Source organism: Nanorana parkeri, unplaced genomic scaffold (assembly GCF_000935625.1).
Source record: "Nanorana parkeri isolate BGI_ZX_2015 unplaced genomic scaffold, ASM93562v1 scaffold338, whole genome shotgun sequence".
In the NCBI taxonomy this organism is placed as follows: Eukaryota; Metazoa; Chordata; class Amphibia; order Anura; family Dicroglossidae; genus Nanorana; species Nanorana parkeri.
The window spans coordinates 647,280-670,107 of record NW_017306606.1 but is presented as its reverse complement, the minus strand read 5'-3'; the positions used below and the strand labels follow the sequence as shown (position 1 = coordinate 670,107).

The window sequence follows — 22,828 nt, the reverse complement described above, 5'->3', positions numbered from 1 at the left end:
AATCCTCAGTGTCAGCAAGCACAGGGATAGACACAGTGAACTACAGGCCAATTGCTGTTGCTGGTCAAAGCTGGTCTATTACCATTTGGTCACAAAGCATGTGTTGCTGTTAAAACTAATGCTAAAGCCTTTTTTCTAACTGAAGTGAACCAGATTGGAGTGCTGTTGCTGTACGTATGCCAAGCTAAATGTAGAAGAATAACATCAATTTCACAGACAGATGTGTGCTGCCAGTAGCGATGCCGATGCCGAGTACTTGGGCGAGTACACATACTCGCCCAAATGCTCCGATACCTAGCCCGATACTTGAGCTTCCAGTATCAGGAAGACGGGCACCTGGTGACAAGGGAGCATGGAGTCGGCTTCCCGGCCACTGATTGGCCAGTTTCTCGACCAATCAGGAAGCCGGACTACGCATTATTACACAGCACCGGGTTCCTGATAGGCCAGAAAGCCAGTTCCATGCTTCCTCGTCACCTGGTACATGCCGCCTGGCTTTCTTAATGGGACTTCCGTTATCGGTATTCGGTTTCGGCGAGTACCGAAAAAAAAATATTGGTACTCGTACTGGATACTGAAAAACTGGTATCCCTAGCTGCCAGGGTACACTGTTGTTATGACTGTCTGTGAAAATTGTAATGTTGTGCAACACTACATACAGGCATCTCCCAATCATGTTATTTCAAGGTGTATTTTCAATGTTTCTCTCAAAGCTACATGAAAAGGCTGTCTCCTTGCTGTACAGTATTTTTCTAAGATTGTTTTTGTGTGCATTGGTACATATCCCACATAACGGTAACCAGCTTCCCATGCCTATTTTACAGTAGTTTGCCTATTGGCACTAAAAATGGACAGAACAAGAACAATATTTACCCCCTATAGTTAGAACAGTGAAAAACAATTGCCAATTGGTTAAAACAGAATTTAAAAAATAGGCAGATTGCAAATTAATGTGATTCAATTCATGTTTGGGTTCACCACATTGTTAAGCAAGATTTGCCAAACCCTTGGTGAATCAAACCCAGGGAGATTTGCCCACCACTACTTAGCATACTATTTGGTATCTACTAGGTGGCTGACTTGACTGGCTTTGACCTCCATTCAAGCCTGCCTGTGCTAATTTTGTATGTTTAATTAATATTTTCACAAACTGCTTTGGTTACTTCTGACAATTATATTGATCAAGCCTGTGAGTTTACAAAAGCCTATTTCTATCTTGCTTGTGACTCTGAGCATTCTGCACCATTCTTTTCTTGTCAGCATAGATGCTGGACATTTATCTAGACTCCTTACAGCTGCTTTTGAGTGTTGCAATCACTTATGGCACAATTACAGAAGAAGAGAATAAAGCAGCTTCAGAGCTTGACAAACCAAAGGCCACTGACTGGTAAATACTTTTAATCTTGGCTACTCTTATATCTTTACCTCTATTATTAGACTAAGAGACCACTATTCTGCAAACCACAAAAATATAGAAAACTGCATATGTGGACCAAATATTAAAAAGTAGCAAGGAGTAAATTTTAAGCAGCAAATGACATGCTGATATCAATGACATATACAACACTTTGAATAACTTAAATGTTTTCCTGCCAATATTCCTTTTAATGAAGTAGGGAAATCATCTGATATTTGCAGGGATGCACCAATTTTCGGTACGGTGCGATATTTATCTTCCGGTACTCGCCAATACCGAAAACCGATACCGGTACTTCTCTGAACATGGAGCCAGCTTTCCAGCCAATCAGGAAGCTCGGTGGTGGGTAATGACCCGCCGGCTTCTCGGTCAATCAGGAAGCTGGGAGGTTGGTCATTACCCACCGCCCGGCTTCCTGATTGGCCGGGAAGCAGCCTTCATGTTCCCTCACGGCACTGCTGGTCTGAGGAAATCTCCCTCTGAGTGAAAGTTCCTGTATCGGTAATAAGTATAGGAGCATTTGGACGGGTACTCGTCCGTATACTCAATATCAGCACCAATACCGATACTAGTAACAAAGCCTGGACGAGGAGGATGCTCTGGTCGGCGTCCCACTGGTTGCCAAGAGCTGGGCAGGACACCGTTAAGAGCATCCTAGGTTGCCAAGATCTGGGTAGAAAGATGTGTATGACCCTAACACATCTCCCCACCCAGCTATTAGCAACCTGGGACGTTCTGGCCAGAAAGGGAGCGGCAGACACACTGCAAACACTGTGCAGTAGAGTGGCCATGCCATTCTGCCTACCCCCCACCGTGGCCCAAAGAGATGCCGCCTGAGGCAACAGCCTCAGGCTGTCTGATTAAAGGGACAGCCTTGCAGAGACCAAAGGGTTAAACAATTTCTATGTTAACTGATAAATTAGTTTCTTCTACATGAGAATGTTTATAATTTGGCAGTACTATTAAGTCATCTCTTACACTTCTTTTCTTCAATTAAAAGGAAAGGACCTTTTTTCTTAAAAAAGTTCATAGCTTATCTGCTGTCCAAATGCAATTCAGAGTAATGTTAACATACAAAAGGCTGTAAGACTTGGCAACAAATTAGTGCAATCTGCAGATTAGTAGGCAGATTGCAAATTGCAATTAGTGCAATTTGCAATCTGCCAATTTAAAAAATAGCCAGATTGCAAATTAATTTGTCTAAGTGCTAGTGTATTACTGTATATACTGTAAATGCAGTGGTATTGTCCACAGCCGTATTATGTTAGTTCTAGTTTTAAACATGCTATTACTGTACATCTTTTTGTTTTGCTGCCCCATGTGAAAATGTTGAAGCAATAGTACAGCAGTCCAAGTCTCCACCCTTCTTTGCCAACCCATGCACAGTCTTCACTTATGTGTAATGGCAGAACAGCTTTTGTACAAACATACTTGCATATAGGCAAACAGTGCAAACTATCGGACTACCTATAGGGAAACCACCAGACATAAAATGTAAAGGGATTTTAACATTTCCAGGTTCAGGGTTAGCCTTTAATTAACCCTTCTTTTTTAGATGTTGGAGGCTTTATTGCTATCTTCAATAAATATTCAGCGATGTAGCCTTATGCCTGGCTCCAACAATAATATACAGCATTGTCCATTCTATGCAGCAAATCTGTCCTGCAGTGACGCAGACTTTGAGCATAAGCTGATCAATTATTTGATTTACTGAACCATCTAAATTAATTTAGCAATATTTTACAAGCATAATTCAGCACTGCTTTAACAGTAATAAATGACATCTGGCTCCCCTGAGACAAGAACAAGAGAAGCTACTCTAGCAATTTCCAGACATGACCTAGCCCAGTTCCATTTAAGAAAATGGAAAATGCCATATCTCTGATTAAAAGAGATATTTTAATCAGATGAAGTGCTTTATAAAGTTAAAGCCAAGATTCCAATGCGCTTACTTGGCTATTTCTTTGTGTTAGAGGTGAATGCTGCTCCTGCATTCAGATGTAATCAGCACATATATGTTTTGCTGCAACCCGCACCTTATTTTCACAATTTACTATTTCTAATGAACAGGTGTAATGTTTTTCACTCAATCACATTAAATCAAGTATCACTAAAGTAAATTCCACCGGATACTGATTATCTAGTGTTTGGCTGACTCTGGTAGAGTTTAATCCCCACCTATTTTAACAATGATCTACGAGACCCTGGTGAGTGATTATCACCCAGATTCCCTTACTTCTAATGCCATAACAGCCTGCCTGACCTTATGCCAGTAGCATTACCAGCGATGCTGGATTCCACTTATCTTCCTGCTTAAAATCCATTAGGGCATCTGTAGTAAACAAAAAAGAACCATATTTGTTGCATTTTCATTTTTTTCAAATACAGTATCTCACAGAAGTGAGTACACCCCTCACATTTTTGTAAATATTTAATTATATAATTTCATGTGGCGACACTGAAGAAATTACACTTCATGAGAATCCAACCAACAGCTCAGTTACACAACTGGAAACTTCTAAAGGTGCCCATACACCTTACAATTATCTGCAGATTTTCTGTGGTCAGATGGAAAAAGTGCAACAGATTGGTCCAGGTGGAGATTACTCCATCCACACAGTTAAGTGTAGATGGAAGAATCTGTTGCACCTTTTCCATCTGACCACAGAAAATCTGCAGATAATTGTAAGGTGTATGGCCAGCTTAAGGCTGCCTGATCTAAGTGCTGGTGCAAGCACTACTAACAAAGGCGAACATGGTTTTTATAAAAAACAGAAAATTATTTAATACCAAGGACAAAATTGTTCTCAACATTTTCTGAATTCTGGAAAATCTCTACAACCTAAATGCAATTTGTTCATCTTTGCCCCAAGAAGAACAATGTTTTTATTGCATTAAAATATATCAGTTTATCAGTTTTATCAGTTGAATAGTATAGAAATGTCAAGATTGTTGTCCTTTTCATCTTGTCATGGCTCCTTTTGAAATGGCCACCTCTGTGCTCTGCAGGCAGTCTGTGGAAATTGCAGGTTGCTGTGCACAGTGGGAACTGCAATGCAGGGCATGGAAAACAATTTCCCACAACGCTATACTTCCCTTGTGTACAAGCTTCTCTGTGAAAACTGAGCTCTCTCTCTCTGAGATCTCTCCTCCCATTCATTAATATTCATAGCGGCAAACCCCCCTGGACAGTGCAGTGTGACCTGGAGAGGCAGAGCTGTTGTACACTGATCTTGTTATGATGACTCACAGGGAGGGAGGTCAGCTGCTTTACAGCCTGCACAAGACAATCCAACCCCAGTGTCAGATTGAGTTTCCTGTGGAGGGGAATTTTGAATTTGTAGGATTCTGGCCCACTAGAAAGCCCATAAAAAAAGATTAATGAGCCAGCAATGTGAGTCATAAAAATCCGCACACACATACATCATCCCTGCACTTCTACATTACCACCATAAATGCTTATCACGTGAAATAGTCAAAATTGGCTTTAAGAGATCATTCATACAGCTGCAGAGAGCCATACACAACCAACAAGGGTGTGATCCTACACCTGGTAGTCACTGGTGTTGGCGGACAGCTGTGGCCAGCAGCTTATACAATTTAATTACAGGCTGACAGACGTCACGGTTGGATGCAAGTCTGAGTGGTCACACGTACAGGGACAGATGAGCGGCCCTGGATGCAAACAAAGATATAACATATTGGAGCTTGCCAGTACTAAAATAGTTACTTGAACACGCTGGGTTCACCAAACCTCTTTCAAACCAAACCCAGGCAGCTTGGCTCAACCTTAGTGGTAATGTGCGGGTGTTACTGACACAGGGGCAGGGAGAGGTGACCGACTGGATTGGTTCAATCATTTTCTCACATTTTGTGAGAAAGTAGACTAACCCTTTAAATCAATTTGCAGAGAACTGCTTTCATCCTGTTTAAAAATTGGATTTTTGTGCTCACTGTAAATTCCCTCCTTTGGAATTTGAGGGACACAGGACTCAGTGACAATTTGGTTATACTGCCATCTACCCCACCCACTCCCAGCATGCCTCAGTTTTTGCTAGGGTCCAAGGAGAATGAACCAGAGGCGGAACTACCGCCGGTGCAGGCGGTGCGGGTGCACCAGGGCCATCGGTGCCTCAGCCTGGGTGGGCCCAGCACAGTCCCTGTGCATAGATGGTGGGACTTGCCGGCCGCCAGATAGCACCAGATCGGTTCCGGCACAGAGATGGGGGGCCCGCCAGCCGCCGGATACTGATCTTAACATCTGACAATCCAAAATTGAGGGGGCGCCCCGCGATGCACTTTAATGGGGGGGCCTGTCCGCCGGCTGAGATAGTATGGGGCCCGCCGGCCGCTGTGAGGAGGGAGCCGCGGAACAAGAAGGCACTGAAGACAGCCCTGCAGGCACATCATGGGGCCTCGGACGGCAGTGACGACCCAGCAAATAGAAAACACATAGGAAACAGATGAAGACAGAAGACCGGCCAGAAGAGGTAAAGGTAAATAATTCATTAAAATAATTATTATTTGTAGCCTAATGTTGTATAAAGTACTGTTGCAGCAATGCACAATGGCACCCTCTATAGAGGACTACAAATCTCAGCAGTACTTTATACAGAAATGCTATTGTTGTATAAAGTATTGCTGGGATATGTAGTCCCCTATAGCCTGTGCCATTCTGCATTGCTGTAAATATTAGGGATGCACCGATATATCAGCCGCCAAAAGATATCGGCCAGAAATGGCACTTTGGCTGAATGCCGAAAGTGCCATTTTTCTGCTGATACAGCGGCGCATCCCTGTTTTCTTTCCTCCCCGCTGGGCGCTGCTCTGTGTCCCTGCGGGGAGGAGAGAAAGTGACAGCCGGCCAAGTGCTGCGGGAGGGCCCTTTGTTCCTTAGGTCCGCCACTGGAATGAACACCTTTTATCTCCTGAGAAAAGTTTAAGGGCCCATCCAAACCGGATCTGTTGTGTTGTGATCCATTGCTTGCAATCTGTTTTTCAATGGATGCTAACGGAAGGGCACCAAAAAATCAATGGGTGTGAGTGGGGCTAGTGCCCACTGCTCTGTTACATTTGTTGCACTGAAAAAAGTAGAACATGCACTACTTTTTTCAGCTCAAAGTAACACAACAGATCCATTGTGAGCTAGCCCCATTCACACCCATCTATTTTTCAGTGCCCTTCCGTTATCATCAGTTGAAAAACAGATGCAATGGGTCAGAAGGAAATCAGAAGGTACAATTGCAAGTCAATGGACCCTCCGTTGACTTGCGTTTTCGTCCGTCATAAGACATACACAGCAAATGCTTTTTAAATGATAAAACGAATGATCTGCGCTATCGAAAAAAAAGGGGAGAAAAAGAAGAAAAACCGGACTAGCTACAAGCCGCTAAACTCAGGCTCTTAAGCCTCAAAAGGTTAATTGATCAATGGTGTAGCGCTATAAGCCTCACAGTGTGGTTACCAAAAAACACAGTGTTGTGAAAAATTAAATAAATGAATAAATAAATAAAACCTTTGAATGTGTTGGTCTTCTCTCTAAACAATGTATGAATGTGTGATATATATCTGTGTGGACACTGTGTAACAAGTGAAAATGTAAACAATGTGAATCTCTCTTCGAAGAGAGTAGTATACCATGATGAACTGAGTGGAATATAAAATATGAGTGTGAGTGTGTTAAAAACCCACAGTCCTAAACTAAAATAATGTCAAACCACTAGTATTAAATGTGTGGATACAAATATAAATGTATAAAAATATGTATAAAAATATATATATATATATAAAAAAATCATATAATATATATACAATACATATAAAAAACATTTAATGGTGTATCATAAACAATGAAAGTGTCCGATTATGTCTATCTCATTCACGAAAAAACACGTTTTAGACTGATGTAAAACAAAGGGTATGCGTCCCAACTTGAAGTGCCGAAAAGCTGCTTGTCAGAAGAAGAAACGCCCGTAGGGGATGCACTCACCAGATAACGGAAAAACGAAAGCCGTCTAGTTTTCCGGGAAAGGGGCCTCGATGCTCCGTCATATGTTACGTTTCCCTCCTCGCCTCGATGTGTCCTGTGTCCATCGAGGCGAGGAGGGAACGTAAAATATGACGGAGCATCGAAGCCCCTTTCCTGGAAAACTGGGCTGGGGAGGCATGTACACCAGGCGCTGCATTATGGGTGGGTGCCGCCAGCAGGGTACCTCACAAGCCCCTATACCGAGGAGGCCTACAGTTCGATAAAGATTGGAGGTTATTGTTTCCCCACTAAAGAAGTGATATACAGATCTGTCTGCTGGTCTGATTACATCATTGGAGGACATCTCAAACAGACCAAATTCCTGCTGCTGTCTCTCATTTAGTAAACTAAACATATTTTGCAGATGTGCAACTAAAACCTCTGTTTTTAACTTTAACAGTTAGGCAGTATTTTTTTGCAGGCTGGCTGGTGAGTATGCTGGGAAACTTTTGCTTTTGTCATTTAGTAAACTGTCACAAAGTTACACTGTATGGTCTGTACAAGTTGCCAGTAAGTGAGGGGAGAAATATGAAATGCCTTCGCTGCCTGCAGAGGGCTAATGACATAATTCTCCTAGATTGAATCTCTCGAGCCTAGACACAGTCACACGATGCAACTAAGGGACTGCATTGATGGGCTTTTGTTCACACCAAACCTGCTTCTCTCCACATACGAGTGCAAGCCAGATGGAATGCGAAAGCAGATTGATGCAGCTTAGATGCAGGTCTTGCAGGTCACAACTGAATGCAGGTCAACTGCACTTGTCAATTAGTTCTGAAAGATCTCACAAGTGTCTTAAACAAATTCAAGCTGAATTTGCTCAAAAGTAAGCTGTAGTTGCCCAACACAAGCCCCCCAAGATGCTTTTTTTTTAATTTTAAAAATATATACTGCTGCTGTTTATTGTGACATGTCAGTAATTAATGCAGACTGATACCAAGTCAATTTTAACCACAACCCCTCATCCCAACTCTAACTTTATCCTAACCCTTAACCTAAAACTGAACAATAAATGAATCCCCAAAACTCTGTAGTTACTTTGTTGGGTATCATAAGAATCAGTGCTAAATTCCTCTATTTCTGCACCAAATGCTACCTGCTTTAGGATTATTGTGCTGAAACTAACAGTTCCACAAAATACAGTGCAGTACAGTATAGTTTAATTCAATGATAGGATACATGTTTTCATAACTGCTAGCAAAAGAATATGAAAAACATATATATCTTTAATGCAAACCTGCCAATTAGGTAAATGTTCTGGGTCTAAAATGTTAATTGCCTTATTGCCATTGTGATACCCTGAGTGTAGTACTTTCTGAACCACTGACTCTGAACCAGTATGTATATTTATGTTGGGTTCACACTGTCCTAGTACAGTAACATGTATTAACATGCACTGCATTAAGGAAGTCTATCCATTTTGTTATCTTACCCCATCAAAAGCAAAACTATGCCTAACCCTTTTTGGGAATGGAATGAACATTCCCAAAAATCAGTGGTGTATTATGGTTTTGTGCTGCCCTAGGCAAGCCTAAACTCGAGCACCCCCCCCCAATCGAATTGGTATCGGTGCATCCCTATATATAATAGATCCCAGCACACAGTTGTATATATGTGTGCGGGATTCTATTATATATGCGTGTGTGCTGAGATCTATTATATATACAATAGATCCCCGCACACATATATATACCTGTGTGCTGGGATCTATTTTATATACCAGCGTGCTGCGATCTATTATATATACCTGTGTGCAGGATTCTAGTATAAAGATGTGTGCAGGGATATGAATTTTTGCCGCCCCCACCCCATGCAAATGCCTTATTTGCCTTTGCGGTGGATACGCCTCTGAGTGCAATACTGCAGCCCATTTAAAATAAACGTGCTAAATACTTTTTACAGTACATTAACTCAGCATTATTATTGAAGCTTAAAGTTTTTTCTCCAGTTCTGCAGCCAAATTGGGATAACATACAGTATATATTTATACTTGTTACATGTTTCCATTCACATAACATAAATTAACAAACAAACGTAAAATTGGCTGCTTACATTTTAACTTGCTTTTTTCTGAACATTCCAAAACTAAAGTTTTCTCCTGCTGCAGAGTTATTGTTTACCATACTAACCCTATCTGTACTGTGCTGGAAGATCTCCTTATAGTTGTAGACTATAATTAAACACTGTCTGGCCAAACAAAGGAGATGTAAAATTTGAAGCACCACACCAATTAAAATAGTTCAGATCCAATTTGCTCCATTAGGGTTAAGGGACCTTCAAGTAGAGTAGCCAACGCGTTTTTGGGGTCCAAAACACACTCTCTTCATCAGAGCTTGATGAGAGAAATCATGTATGTGGACTACATTGACCGCAGATGGAAAGTTGTAAAAAGTTGTGATGGGAGTACTTCAGGCTTGTCAGCAGCAGGTTTTGAAGCTTTTTTCTAAAAAAAAGGTTCATAATCTTGAGGCATGGGTTCTGCATGGTATGTTATTAAGGGGGAACTCCCCACTTTGTGCCCCTCCACTTCACTCTGAAATTGTTCAGACACGCTTGCAGTCTACTTAATGGCCTCCTCCAAGCAAACAACTAGAAAGGTAAGAAATATATCAATATATTTTTTTAATTATTTGGGGTATGCTGTGTGTATGGGAACACAAACGTTTTGACTGTATAAATGAAACTACACTTTAGGACGGCCAATAACCTAGCATTTTCAGCAAGAGTTCCGCATTATCAGCCCTGTACGTTTCCAATGACAGTTTTTTCATCTTTAACCTGTAGGTGTCACTGTTCCTTTTACAACACATGGTGAAACATTACAATTGGGAGGCAATTTGATACAGAAATCATGAATTACAGAGCACACAACGATATGCAGAAAAGGAATTGGACAAACAGTGTAAGAAAATAAAGGGTTTAATTTCCCCCCACCCCTCAAAAAGAGAGAAAACAAATGCTTGGGCAACACTAAGAATTATATCCATATACACACACTGGACAGACGGACAGACAGATAGAATTATATTATTATATGGATATCAATTCACAATGAGGAGCCAACAAGATTGGAAAATTACAGTTACATGTCTGAAAATAAACATAATTATATGTGTGTGTTAACGCTTTGCAAACTGATTCTTCTGTCTTATTTCTTTAGTTGGAGAGCTGCTAACATGCATATTACCAGATGTCCAACACCCACAACAGATGTTGTGTCTATCCCTACTAAGCATTCAAAGGGAGTCTGTAGTGAAAGATATGCATATGCTACCAATTTGGACCCTTTCTGAAAATGTTAGTTGTCTTGCTGTCAATTCTTCAGCTTTAATAGTGAGCCTAAAAAACGCATATGATCAAAGCAGGTGAAATACCTTAGTTGCATTCTTGCTCTGGGTGACTTCTTAAGCAGTGAAGAAAAAGGAAGAGCATGACAGCCAAGCAACTAGCATTCCCAGGAAGGTGGTCAGCAGTAGTGCGGCAGAAAGGTTCTCCAGCATGCAAGGTGAACATGCCAATGTGCACCCACCCATTCACAAAGAACACTAATTTATGAATGAAGGCTATAACTGAGTGCTCGTTCATAAATTATTGAAATTAATGAAGAGAAAGGCTAGGCTATTACCCTGCAAATTGCACTGAAAGAGCAGATTTTCTGGTCTAATCAGTGGAGCTCTGCTGTAACTGCCAGCTAGGCCACTGTGCTCTGTTTATGAGGAGCAGAAGCTGCTCCTGATACAGAGCAGGACCAGCTGTCAGACCCTTTTCCTTAGAATAACCTGCATTGGCAGCTGCAGGTGTATCCCCCTGCTTGGATGGATAAATGAATATATATTAACAAACACTCCGTGTGTCAAGCGTGCCGCAACTGGGGAAGCAATCAGTAAAATGCCACCAGTCCAGAGTAAGCAAGATCTAACCCTGACTAAGATCTGAACTTTGTTATGCTGTCACTGCACATTGGAAGCATCATCCTGCTGTGTTGTTTATAAGTTATAACACACATACAAGGTTGAAACTGATCCACCAGGAAAATATAAACCACTGTAGTTTTGAGGGAAATGCTTTTATTTCTAATACCAGAGTAGGCAGGCCACCTGTACATTTAATCTGGAAACTCTCTATAATGCAATCTGTACTGACGCATTGCAGACTCAAGATCTGAAGTATTAAAGATGGAAATTAGTTCCATCTAATTAGAAAGTTTTTTTCGTTTTGGATAGAGTAAGGGAAGAGAGCTCTCACAGAATGTCAACAAAGGAGCGGAACAAGTCATAATGACATCTTTGCTCCTGAATGTCAACAAAGGGGCAGAGCAAGTTGTGATGTCACGGGACTTGTTCCGCCCCCTTGCTGACATTCGGAAGCAGAGCTGTCATTTTGCGGTGAGAGTTCACCAGGATCGGTCGCCAGGATCTACCGTGTTTCCCCGATAATAAGACACTGTCTTATATTTTATTTGGCTCAAAAAAACACACTAGGGCTTTTTTTTGGGGTAGGTTTTTTTTTTTTTTTTTTTTTTTTATGTACAACAATCAACTCTTATTCATGTAGAGAAGTCTACATGTATTCATGTACAAAAATATGGTGATCAGGGCAATCAGGGGTGCCGTACCTTTCCAAGAGCAATTTGCTAACCAATTGCTGACCAGAATGAGCGATGCGCGCTTTCACTATCGATTCCTCACAGGCGGAGTGCATTTGGTATCACTCTGCCTGTGACAGGAGTCGGCGCTATAGAGGAGGCATCGGCTTATGCGTCTCTGCTCCCTTCGGTGCCGCCTCGCTTCCTCTAGCACTGGCTTCGTTGGCACCACTGATTCTCTCCTGCCTCTCCCGCAGCTCTTCAAGTTCCCTCTTATGCCACCACCGGCCCTGGGAATGGTCACAACTAGGTCTTATTTTCGGGGTAGGTCTTATATTTTAGCAATTCCCAAAAATAGTACTAGGTCTTATTTTCGGGGTAGGTCTTATTTTCGGGGTAGGTCTTATTTTCGGGGAAACAGGGTAATTCTGCAGTTAAAGAACAACTCAAATTACAAATTGACCCTTGAGTGGGGCTACCCCCACACTGCAAGGGTTAAGGGTACTCACCTGATCCTCGATCCTGCCTGGTTGCTAGACCGGTCCCCACAGCCTCTCTCTCTCTCTCCCTCACCTCTGGCAGTCTAATGACCTGCGAGTCATCATGTCTAATACAGTGTCTAGGACATGAGGATGCAGAGGGACATTCCACCACTGAAGTGGCTGTGGGTACTGGTCTAGCAGCCAGACAGGATCGAGTAACAGGTGAATATATATATATTTTTTTTTTTTAGACCCTAGACCAAAATGCACTGCAGGGGTTAGTTTTCCATTTTTCCAGAGCTGTTCTTTAAATCCAGCTTAACAGGGTTATTCACAAAAGGGTGAAGATTTTTGAGAAAGCAGGACAAGTGAACAATCTAGGCCAAAATAGCTGATTTGGAAAAATTCTCCAATTCAGCTCACTTTCCAGTTCAGCTATGTTGTCCTAGATTGTTCCCTTCTCCCGCCTCCTCCAAACTCTTCACCCTTTTGTGAATAACGCTGTAAATGTTTTGCCTATTAACTACCCACTGCTCCTTATCTCCTCACAGGAGCAGAGTGCACAGACAGTGGAAGTCAGCATCACACTTGCAGCAACAACACAAAACCGTGTTATGGACTTCAGTATCATTTATACAGACATGGGTTATTGGTATAGTACCTTATTTTAGCCATTTTGTCTACTCTATATTGCAATGATCACTTTCATTTGTTTAACAAATGAATTCATGAATTCATTTAATGAAGCACCGTCATTAAGATCCATGTGTCACAGTGGGAGTGTCTCTTTAAATTGCATGCATTATACTTAACCTCCAGTGAACCTTGTCTGCCTCCAGTGAATCCTATCATCACTCTCAAGCAGATCTAGAATGCCCACTAGGAACTTCAACATCCAATACTTCCATTGTGTCAGATGGTTGTGTCTCCCTGCTGTGGACTGTGGTTGTGCCTACTGGGTAATACATCCCTAGTGTGTTTCTGGAGCTCTGAAAGGGACACAGTGGTGAGATAGTAGCCACAGGAGGGAGCCACAGCACCCAGCAGGGAGATGCAGGCGTCCGATACGCATAGAAGTGTCAGATTCTTAAAGTTCTAGAAGCACTTCTCTCTCTGCAAGAAAGGGAGGACTGAATCCACTAGAGTTGTAATAGTAAGCATAATATATATGTTTTAAAAAGACACTCTTATTAGCAGACATGTAACCTAAAGACTGGGGGGTATCAAAATTGGAGCAGAGAGAATCTGGAGCAGTTGCACATAGTAACCAATCAGCTTCTATCTTCAGTTTGTTCAGTTAAGCTTTGAAAATAAAACATAGAAGCTGATTGGTTACTATGAGCATCTGCTCCAGATTCTGTCTGCTCCAGTTTTCATTAATCCCCCCAATGTATTTTACATGACTAAGTAGTAAACAATGGATACCAATCAGACTTCAGTTTACTTATGCCCAGTAAAAAGGAAATATGTCATCTGTTAGCTGAACTGGGCATAAAGTCTTTACACTTTAATGTATTAGAAAACTGTCACGTGAGAAGTATGCCTGCGGCCCTTACAAAATTGTCCCAATATGCTATGCTTCCTGGCTGTAAACCTAACCATCTTGCTTCAGTGCTTCTAATTACTTAAATGGGAAACTTGAACAAAATACCGCCTTTTGTCTGATTTATTTGCATTATTGATCTGGGTCAGTGACAGAAGGTATTAAAACTAGTGGGTCAGCTAAACTTTTCCAGAAAAGAGATCAGCAATAACAGCCCCATTATTTCTTCTATGACAAATAAGTCCGAATATGCCACATCTGTGGCAGCATTTTATGGCATCTGCCTGACTGTATTTGTTTGCTACTCTAACTTCGTGTGCTAGCAAATTCGAAAAGAAAAAAATAAAGATCAGGATATTTAGACTTGTAAAACGTTCCATAGCACACATTTTAACTGTATGCATTCCCAGTACATACAGTATATCTTATACACTATAAGGTAGAGGTAAGACTGCTGTTTACTAATATAGATATACTGATAACATAAACTAACATGTTATCCTGCTAGGCTCTGCAACGGGTTAACTGAGTAATTTCTATGATGTCGTTCTCAATGAAAGGAAGAAAGAAGAAAAAAGTGTCTGAGGACAGGGAGACCCTTTCCTATTTGCCATGCCTACGAAGCCAATGAAAGGGGAGGGTCAGCTCTTAGTAATTGGTTAAGGTTCCTCCATGTGTTAAATTAGCATAAGGAGACGCCGCTCCCAAAGTAGCCACTTGGGGGCCAAAGCCAACTGCGCGTCACAGCCTTCCGTAGAAAGAAAGTGGAGGAATCGAGAAGCATGCAACTCAATCTGTGCCAATGGCATCGCGAAGGAATGGAGGGTTGCATGGGTGAAGTGGATACCTCTCCAATGGTTCAATCACAGCAAGATATGCATGTCAAATCAAGGAGCACAGCGCTTGCCAGCACTAATTAAGGTAGTCTAGTGTTTGGGCAGGACCGTGGTCATCATCTGAGCTGCTGAGCGCCCAGGATCTGGGCTGAAGATGCTTCTCGAGAGCTGGAATTGATTTACAGGGGACAAGAGATAGAGAAGTAAGTGAATGTTTCCTTCATCCTGATAAATGATGGGTTTATATTGAGCAGCAGAGTGGGATACTGTTATTTCTTTTACACCTTTGCATATTTTGCATACATTTTAGGCTTTGATTCTCAGGACAGACCAGATTTTGCTACAAGTAGCATCTCTAAAGTGTTAATAAAGCAAATACACAATTGTCCCTTGGAAACTATATACGGGAAAGTTGTTTGTTCTTTTCATCTACTGTTGGCTTTCTAGGTATTTAAGAAAAAAGTTTAACCCTTTAATGCTATGTGATACTATCAGTGCTATTTGTTTTGCTAGCATTACTCGTGTCTAATAATTATATACATATATATGATTACATGTTTGAAGGAACATATAACCGGATGACTGTCACCCCTTCTAATGACCACGTATCTTTTCTGCAGGGTCCGTGCTATAAATGGTACCTCTACGCTGCTGAATGGTTCATTTGTGGTTTGAGCTGCTCCCCTGAGACGCCCTTCAAAGTGGGGAGTGACTGCTGGTGTTCTGTGCTTTTTCTAATCAAGCAGTTCAGTTTAGAAGGAAAGAGCATGGCTTCAGAAGACACGCAAGGAGCATCCAAATCTGCCATGGAGAAACTCTCGTGTGCAATGGGGGAAAGAACTAAACAGCTTGGCACTGCCATGAAGGAATCCCACCACCAGAGGAGACTCATCTTGTTCATTGTCTGTGTGGCACTTTTTCTTGATAACATGCTTTACATGGTCATAGTTCCCATAATCCCAGACTACATTCAAACTATGAGGTTGAATAATGAAAAAGCATTTAAAGTCATCAATTCCAGCTCAGCCTCTTCTAATAAATCTATTATTAGGCCCACGTACCCAACAGAGAATGAAGACACCAAGATTGGAGTTCTGTTTGCCTCCAAAGCGATCCTACAGCTGCTTGTCAACCCACTCAGTGGTACTTTCATGGACAGAGTTGGCTACGACATCCCTCTTTTGATTGGACTTATTGTTATGTTTTTCTCAACTGTCATTTTTGCGTTTGCAGAGAATTATGCCACCCTGTTTGTAGCAAGAAGCCTGCAAGGCTTGGGGTCTGCCTTTGCAGACACCTCTGGGATCGCAATGATCGCAGACAAATACACAGAGGAAGCAGAGCGGAGCAAAGCCTTGGGTATAGCCATCGCTTTCATTTCTTTCGGGAGCTTGGTAGCGCCCCCCTTTGGGGGCATATTGTACCAATTTGTAGGTAAAAGAGTACCTTTTTTGATTTTGGCTTGCATTTCTCTCATTGATGGCATTCTGTTGCTAGTGGTCATCAAACCCTTCGCCAATAGGACTAGAGAGAATATGCCAGTGGGCACACCCATTTATAGACTCATGATTGACCCTTACATTGCAGTTGTGGCAGGGGCGTTAACTACCTGTAACATTCCTCTTGCGTTTTTGGAGCCCACGATAGCAAACTGGATGAAAACCACTATGGGTGCCTCTGAGTGGCAAATGGGTCTCATTTGGCTGCCAGCATTCTTTCCTCATATACTAGGGGTTTATATTACTGTAAAGCTTGCTGGCAATTACCCCCAGTATCAATGGTTCTATGGTGCCATAGGGATGGTAATAATAGGTGCCAGCTCTTGTACAGTGCCAGCTTGTAAAACTTTTGAGCAGCTTATAATGCCTTTGTGTGGTTTGTGCTTTGGAATTGCATTGGTAGACACTGCACTATTGCCCACTCTCGCCTTACTAGTAGATCTCCGCCATGTCTCTGTATATGGGAGCGTTTATGCAATAGCAGATATATCTTATTCTGTGGCATATGCCATGGGGCCTATAGTTGCTAGCCAAATTGTGCATACAATGGGCTTTACCCAACTCAATCTTGGGATGGGACTTGTCAATGTACTGTATGCCCCTGCCCTTCTGTTTCTCAGAAACGTGTGCCAAATGAAGCCCTCTCATTCTGAAAGGAATATATTATTAGATGAGGGACCCAAGGGCTTGTATGACACTATTAAAATGGAGGAGCGTAAAGCTAAGTCTAAAAAGAGCCATCATAAAGATGGCGAGGTTCAAGGGAACAGCATGGACAATTACAATGAGCAGACAGGGAAATACATGTCTGATGAGGAGTCCTCCGATTACGAATATAGTTAAATTCATGCCAAGCTAAAGGAGTGAAAAGTAAAAAATCAGCCATATGTTTACGCACCAAGATCTAATTTCTACAATGTATTCATGTTTATGATTTTCATGGTTCTTGTAAAACCTATTTTTCTTATATCAATTTCTTGGAGTACAATTATATTAACTGTTTCATTGTTTTTTTTTTAAACGTTCATACACTTTATGTGAGATACTGTATATCTGTACAAAAGAAATAACTATATGAAATAAAATTGCATATTCAGGGAAATAAAGTTCATAAATATTGTATATATCTATATTTTGTCACTTGATTAAATACATTATAAATAAGTGTCAATTACCACTGCCGGCACCTTCTTCAGTAAAACATGCAAGAAAGTAGAACAATCTAACTTACAAAAGGAATAGGAGTTTAACTACATATCTAAAAACTAATACTTGGTACCATTCACGTGATCACACCTCAAATATCGTGGCTTGTCACAAGACAACGTCTGGGATTACATATAGGGAAGGGAAGCAACAGGTTAAATGTAACCTTAATGAGCACACACGTTCATTTTACAGTTTTTCTGCAGTGATGATGTGACATAAAATTAAGAAAATCAAGTGTCTGATTAGAGTTATTAGTCTTCAAACACATTTTAACAGGTTGTAACATTACTCTTTCTTTCACGAATCTCCTGTACCAGTTTTTGATTAGCGGCGAAAATAGAGGTTCTATATCAATAAATATATAATACGAGGTGTCCATCAAACGTCTAAGAAGATGAAGGCTTACAAGAAATACAGAAGCAAGCCATTAATCAACTTCCCACTCACCGCCAATAGATCACAGAAGTTATGCTACGGAGAGCGCTGTCCAGGTGCTGAAACGCCTGTAATTCGGTATTCATAGCTTTAGGTTTTACTTTTCGTCAGTGTGACTGGATTATACATGGCTACATTAAAAGACACACCGGACTCCTACATCTCTTTACAAGTTGTACTTTTACTCAGTACACTACAAGGGGCAACCATTGATACACAAATTATCTTAGAACCCATATACATTGCATAGGTTTCATAGCTTCGTCTGTGGCGAGGCATTCCAAATTTGCAATCTCAGCCTGACATACAATTGATCAGTTAACTCTATACTGTAGGAAACGTTAAAAACATCTTTAATTAAATCTCTTTAACAGCTGGCCAATTCACTAAGGGGTAGCAGATGCATCGTTCAAATATCCTTCTTTTACTCCAGCGATTTTGGGCAGATTGAAGATTAACCAGGGAGAAGCAAGGAGGTAAAGGTGAACATAGGGAGAAAGAGCGAAAGAGAAAAATAATGACTGAATTAATGAGAGAAAAAAATGAATGAGAGTGTGTGTGTGTAAGAGAGAGAGAGAGAGAGAGAGAGAGAGAGAGAGAGAGAGAGAGAAAGATAGGGGAAATAAAAGAAAGAAAGAAGAGAGAGATAAAGGTAAAAAAGCAATAGAGAAAAAGCAAGCATGAAGGGAATAGATAGAGTATGAAAGAAAACAAATGAGAGAGAAATTAAAAAAAAGAGAGAGAGAGAGAGCGAGAGAGAGAGAGAAAATAAAAGAAAGAAAGAAGAGAGAGATAAAGGTAAAAAAGCAAAAGAGAAAAAGCAAGCATGAGGGAATGAGATAGAGTATGAAAGAAAACAAATGAGAGAGAAATAAAAAAGAGGGAAAGAGAGAGAGAGAGAGAGAGAGAGAGAGAGAGAGAGAGAGAGAGAGGGAGGAGAAAGATAGGGGAAATAAAAGAAAGAACAGAGTAACAATAAATGAGAAAGGAAGAGAATACATGGGTTAAAGGAAGACGAAAAGAGAAGGGAGAAACAGAGAGCACATCAGCTTTGATGTGAACTCATAAGCTTTACTTCGATCACACAGCCACAAGTATCTGTAAACACCACATTACATTTACTAACAACACATCATACGCGTCTTTCAATATCTCTACTTTACAAACAGCAAGACCTTAAGTCGACTGCAGACTGTTTTCAGCATTTACATACAGCAAAGAAAACCTGCTGGACGTTTGGTACATAGTGACTAAAGCCTTGCAAAGCTAACATACTGGCATTACATGCCATGGTAGAATGGCTTCGCCCTTCCTATGCACCTGTTCAGATGTCACTCTTAGTTTGCAAAGTTTGACTGTGTTGAAGGCAGGATTTTCTAGTTCGTGTCACCACCAATTTAAATGTGCACGAATGGGATTAGAAAGGGAGGAGTTATCCAAGAAGAAGACTGAAGGTGGGCAGGGAAAGGTGCTGGGGGCAGATCTCCTCTAACACTAGTGCCTTTGTCCAGATCACGTAGCACTACAGGCTAGGGACTCCTTCCAGCATCGGGATAGGACTGCTACCATGGACAGCGGAGCCCACGTCAGCACAGCTCTCCCACCACCTACAATGGTATTGAGTTCAGCGCTACTCTCTGCTCCTAACAGGATTTTCTGAGCCTGATCAATTGAGTGAAGCAGGTAAGCACTTTTATTTATTCAATAGGCCAATTTATAGGAGAGGCTTTTAAAGTTTAAAAAGTCTGGGAGCCATATTATTTGAAATAGAACGGAGAGGTTCTAAACACTTGGCACCTGTTCGCAGCGGAAGAGCTCTACTCTGTTCCAGTCCTGGCTGAGAATGGAATACCAATACATCTAGCTTTCAGTAGGCGCTAGACAAATTAGTATTTTGTCTTGCTGTACTTCTCCTGAGTGCTCATCAGTGGGTCATTTTAGTTTAACTGGGTTTATTATTCCGCGAAGAAGCTTTGTTGGTAATGGCAAATTAAACAAATCTACAGAAGAGAGAAAAAAAAAACTCCTTCACAGTGACGGCCAAATAGCTTTTCAGAAGCAGCCTTTTCATTGTTGCAGAGTCTTCTGTAAGATTTCTTGCTTTGAACGGTATACCGATCCGACTGATGTTTTCTGTGGTTCATTTTAATTATTAATGAGGCTGATCTCTCATCATCAGCAACCTTATCTGATCAGCATTACTATTTAGTGCACCGCGTTGCCTTTCAGCATGTGTTGGTGGTATCAGAGCACAACAAATATTTTCAACAATTATAACAATCCCTTTATGAAGACAGCAGCTGTATATTTCAAAAAAAAAATAATACTGTAGTAAATGCAAGAATTATTTCGAGATTCCTAATTTGCAATTAATTATACATTTTGAGGTCTTCATACGTATATGGACTATTAAAACATAATATAACCTGAATATACCAGTTCTGTTGAATTGCATGCATGTATCAGAGAGACATTATTGATTTATAAGAATGTTATTTCATTAAATAATAATACTTATAACATGCTTGCACTTGTTTAATACAAATGTATTACTGAAATAACAGCAAATGTAACTTAGTCATTAACATTTAGGAGCTACTGTATTAACACCAATGTTCACTCTAAGGTCAGCACTTTAGAAATTACAATGTTATTCTATGAACAAGTATTTGTAGATTTAGTGTAAATATCTGGATGAAAGGCTTATTACTTCAACCTATTAACCTTTTCATTTCTTGATTACTGGGTTTACAGTAAACGGTGATAACAAACATCTTTCCCTTATGTCTTGTTCACCAGGGCTGGTCAAGATGGTCCAAATACAGTGCCAAGCCCCCTAACATGCATAGTATAAATGACACAAAATAAATAAACTGGGGTTTCAAAAGGCACTCGTTTCACACATACTTATGTATAAAAAGTAATTTTGTACATTTATTGATTATGCAAAATATTAAAATACATCATAAAAAACAACTATGTTCCATTTTGTCCCTCGAAACTCCAACCTCCCGTATCCACTGCATCTATTGCTTAAATACCACTTCCTCACAGTCGGTTACATAACATTACAAATTATTATACAATACAGATAACATAAGTCATTGTTGCCAGTGGTATGCTGTCCTTCCAACACGTTTCACAGAGTGCTTCTTCGGGGGATTAGAGGTGAATAGCTTGTGGAACTTCTATGGTCAGTAAGGATTCCTCGGTGCAGAGGGGAGGAGATAAGGCCACTCCCCTTAACACTAACAAGCTTGGCGGGACCAACAGGAGAGTGGTACCTTGGAACACAGCAGGGTCACCCACTATTTTGCACCATTTTTCCCTGACAGGTGCCAGCACAAACCGCTGCTACTTCGCTCACCAACTCGCCTCGCCTTATATACACACATACACTACTGTTTAAGTGGGTCCCTGTTAACAAGGAATGATGTAAAACATTTTAACACAGGAATGCTTTACTCTAGAACATTATCTTTAGGTCATTAATCAGTTCACAGGCCCATCCAAAGCTATGAAATGCATGGTGGAGGAGCAGTCACTCATGGAAGGCCAAGTCCTATTTTAACAATTTATTTGGGCTATTCAGATTCAGCTCCTAACAATAATGTTATGACACCCCTTTAAATGGCACTGAATCCAATAATACTTGCAGAAAACCAGACTACATATAGCTTTACTCAGTGACTGTTGTGTTAGTAAACTGTCCTCTTTTTAGTGGTAAACTATGTTCAGGCCCTGAAAAGTGTTAAACAAAGAGCAAATGCCAGTCGTTTCTATAACACATCCCCAACTCTTGATAGCTTTCTGACCATGTTATATTGCACCCATATTTAGGGTATAACATGAAACTTGGTCACATTCTCCAGTACCCCACCCTGACATGGCCCCCCACTTAGCCCCCTCACTCTTTGGAGCGTCCTTGTGGCTTGGCTGTTTGTGGCTCCGCCTGCACAGCTGCATCATTCATTTGCAGATTCATTCACAGGACCTGTGAATGAAAAGTCTATAAATCTCATCTGCGACCACAGCAGATGGACTGGTAGACCCCAATGGAGCTCAGGTGCAGCGACGTCACCACACCTGTAGTCCACTGATTACTTCCTCTAGCCCCATAACTGAAGAGCCATACTTTACAGATCTGGGTCTGAGATAACAGTCTACAGGAGTCTGCGCACAACATCTGTGATCCACTGATCATGGTTGCGATGCTTTGCAGGCTCAAATGCAAAAAACATTTAAAGCAGTATTTAACTCTCAAATGTTTTTTAATAATGAATTCAAATCAAACAGATATACAGTACATTGCATAGCAAAGGATTTCTTTATATTTTTGCCCAAGCACAGTCATTATGTTTCTGAACAGCTGGCTCCAACTCTTTCAGTTCCATTTCCTGTCCAGTACAAGATCACAAGGGACAGCACAGTATCCAGCAGCCATCCATCTACTAGATTGGAGAAGGGAGGCAGAATGAAGGAGGGGCCAGCAGGGAGGCACAAAGTGGTCTTGCCACACAGCACATGCAAGGGTGGCTCCATAGGACCCTACAAGGGAAAATAGCCACCCTATAACAGGATGTCAAGGCCAGTGCACAGGGGACCAGCTGATTCTGCAGCAAACGAAAATGTTTAAACACCTAGGTGTAGCATCCAAAGTTATTTAATCAGCATTTCAAATAGCTTAAAAACATTTTGACTTTAATATCACTTTAACTGCACATCTTTCATCAGTGTTTGTGCATTGATTGATTTTTTTTTTCAAAAGGCAGACTATGTCTTTAAAGGAGATGT

At 41.1% G+C, this 22,828-nt stretch overlaps 1 protein-coding gene across 1 annotated transcript; it reads left to right on the top strand.

Annotated features, from left to right (window-relative positions):
- Positions 1 to 14,809: 14,809 nt before the first annotated feature.
- On the top strand, positions 14,810 to 17,264 carry SLC18A3 (solute carrier family 18 member A3). Its single transcript, XM_018558418.1, has 2 exons — positions 14,810 to 15,094; positions 15,512 to 17,264. Exon 2 carries the CDS (start codon positions 15,659 to 15,661, stop codon positions 17,231 to 17,233), a length of 1,575 nt encoding a protein of 524 aa, XP_018413920.1. The 5' UTR covers positions 14,810 to 15,094; positions 15,512 to 15,658; the 3' UTR covers positions 17,234 to 17,264.
- The last annotated feature ends 5,564 nt before the right edge of the window (positions 17,265 to 22,828 follow it).

Coding starts and splice junctions, on each gene's coding strand:
- SLC18A3 (XM_018558418.1), top strand. CDS start 15,659: ATGGCTTCAGAAGACACGCAAGGAGCATCCAAATCTGCCATGGAGAAA.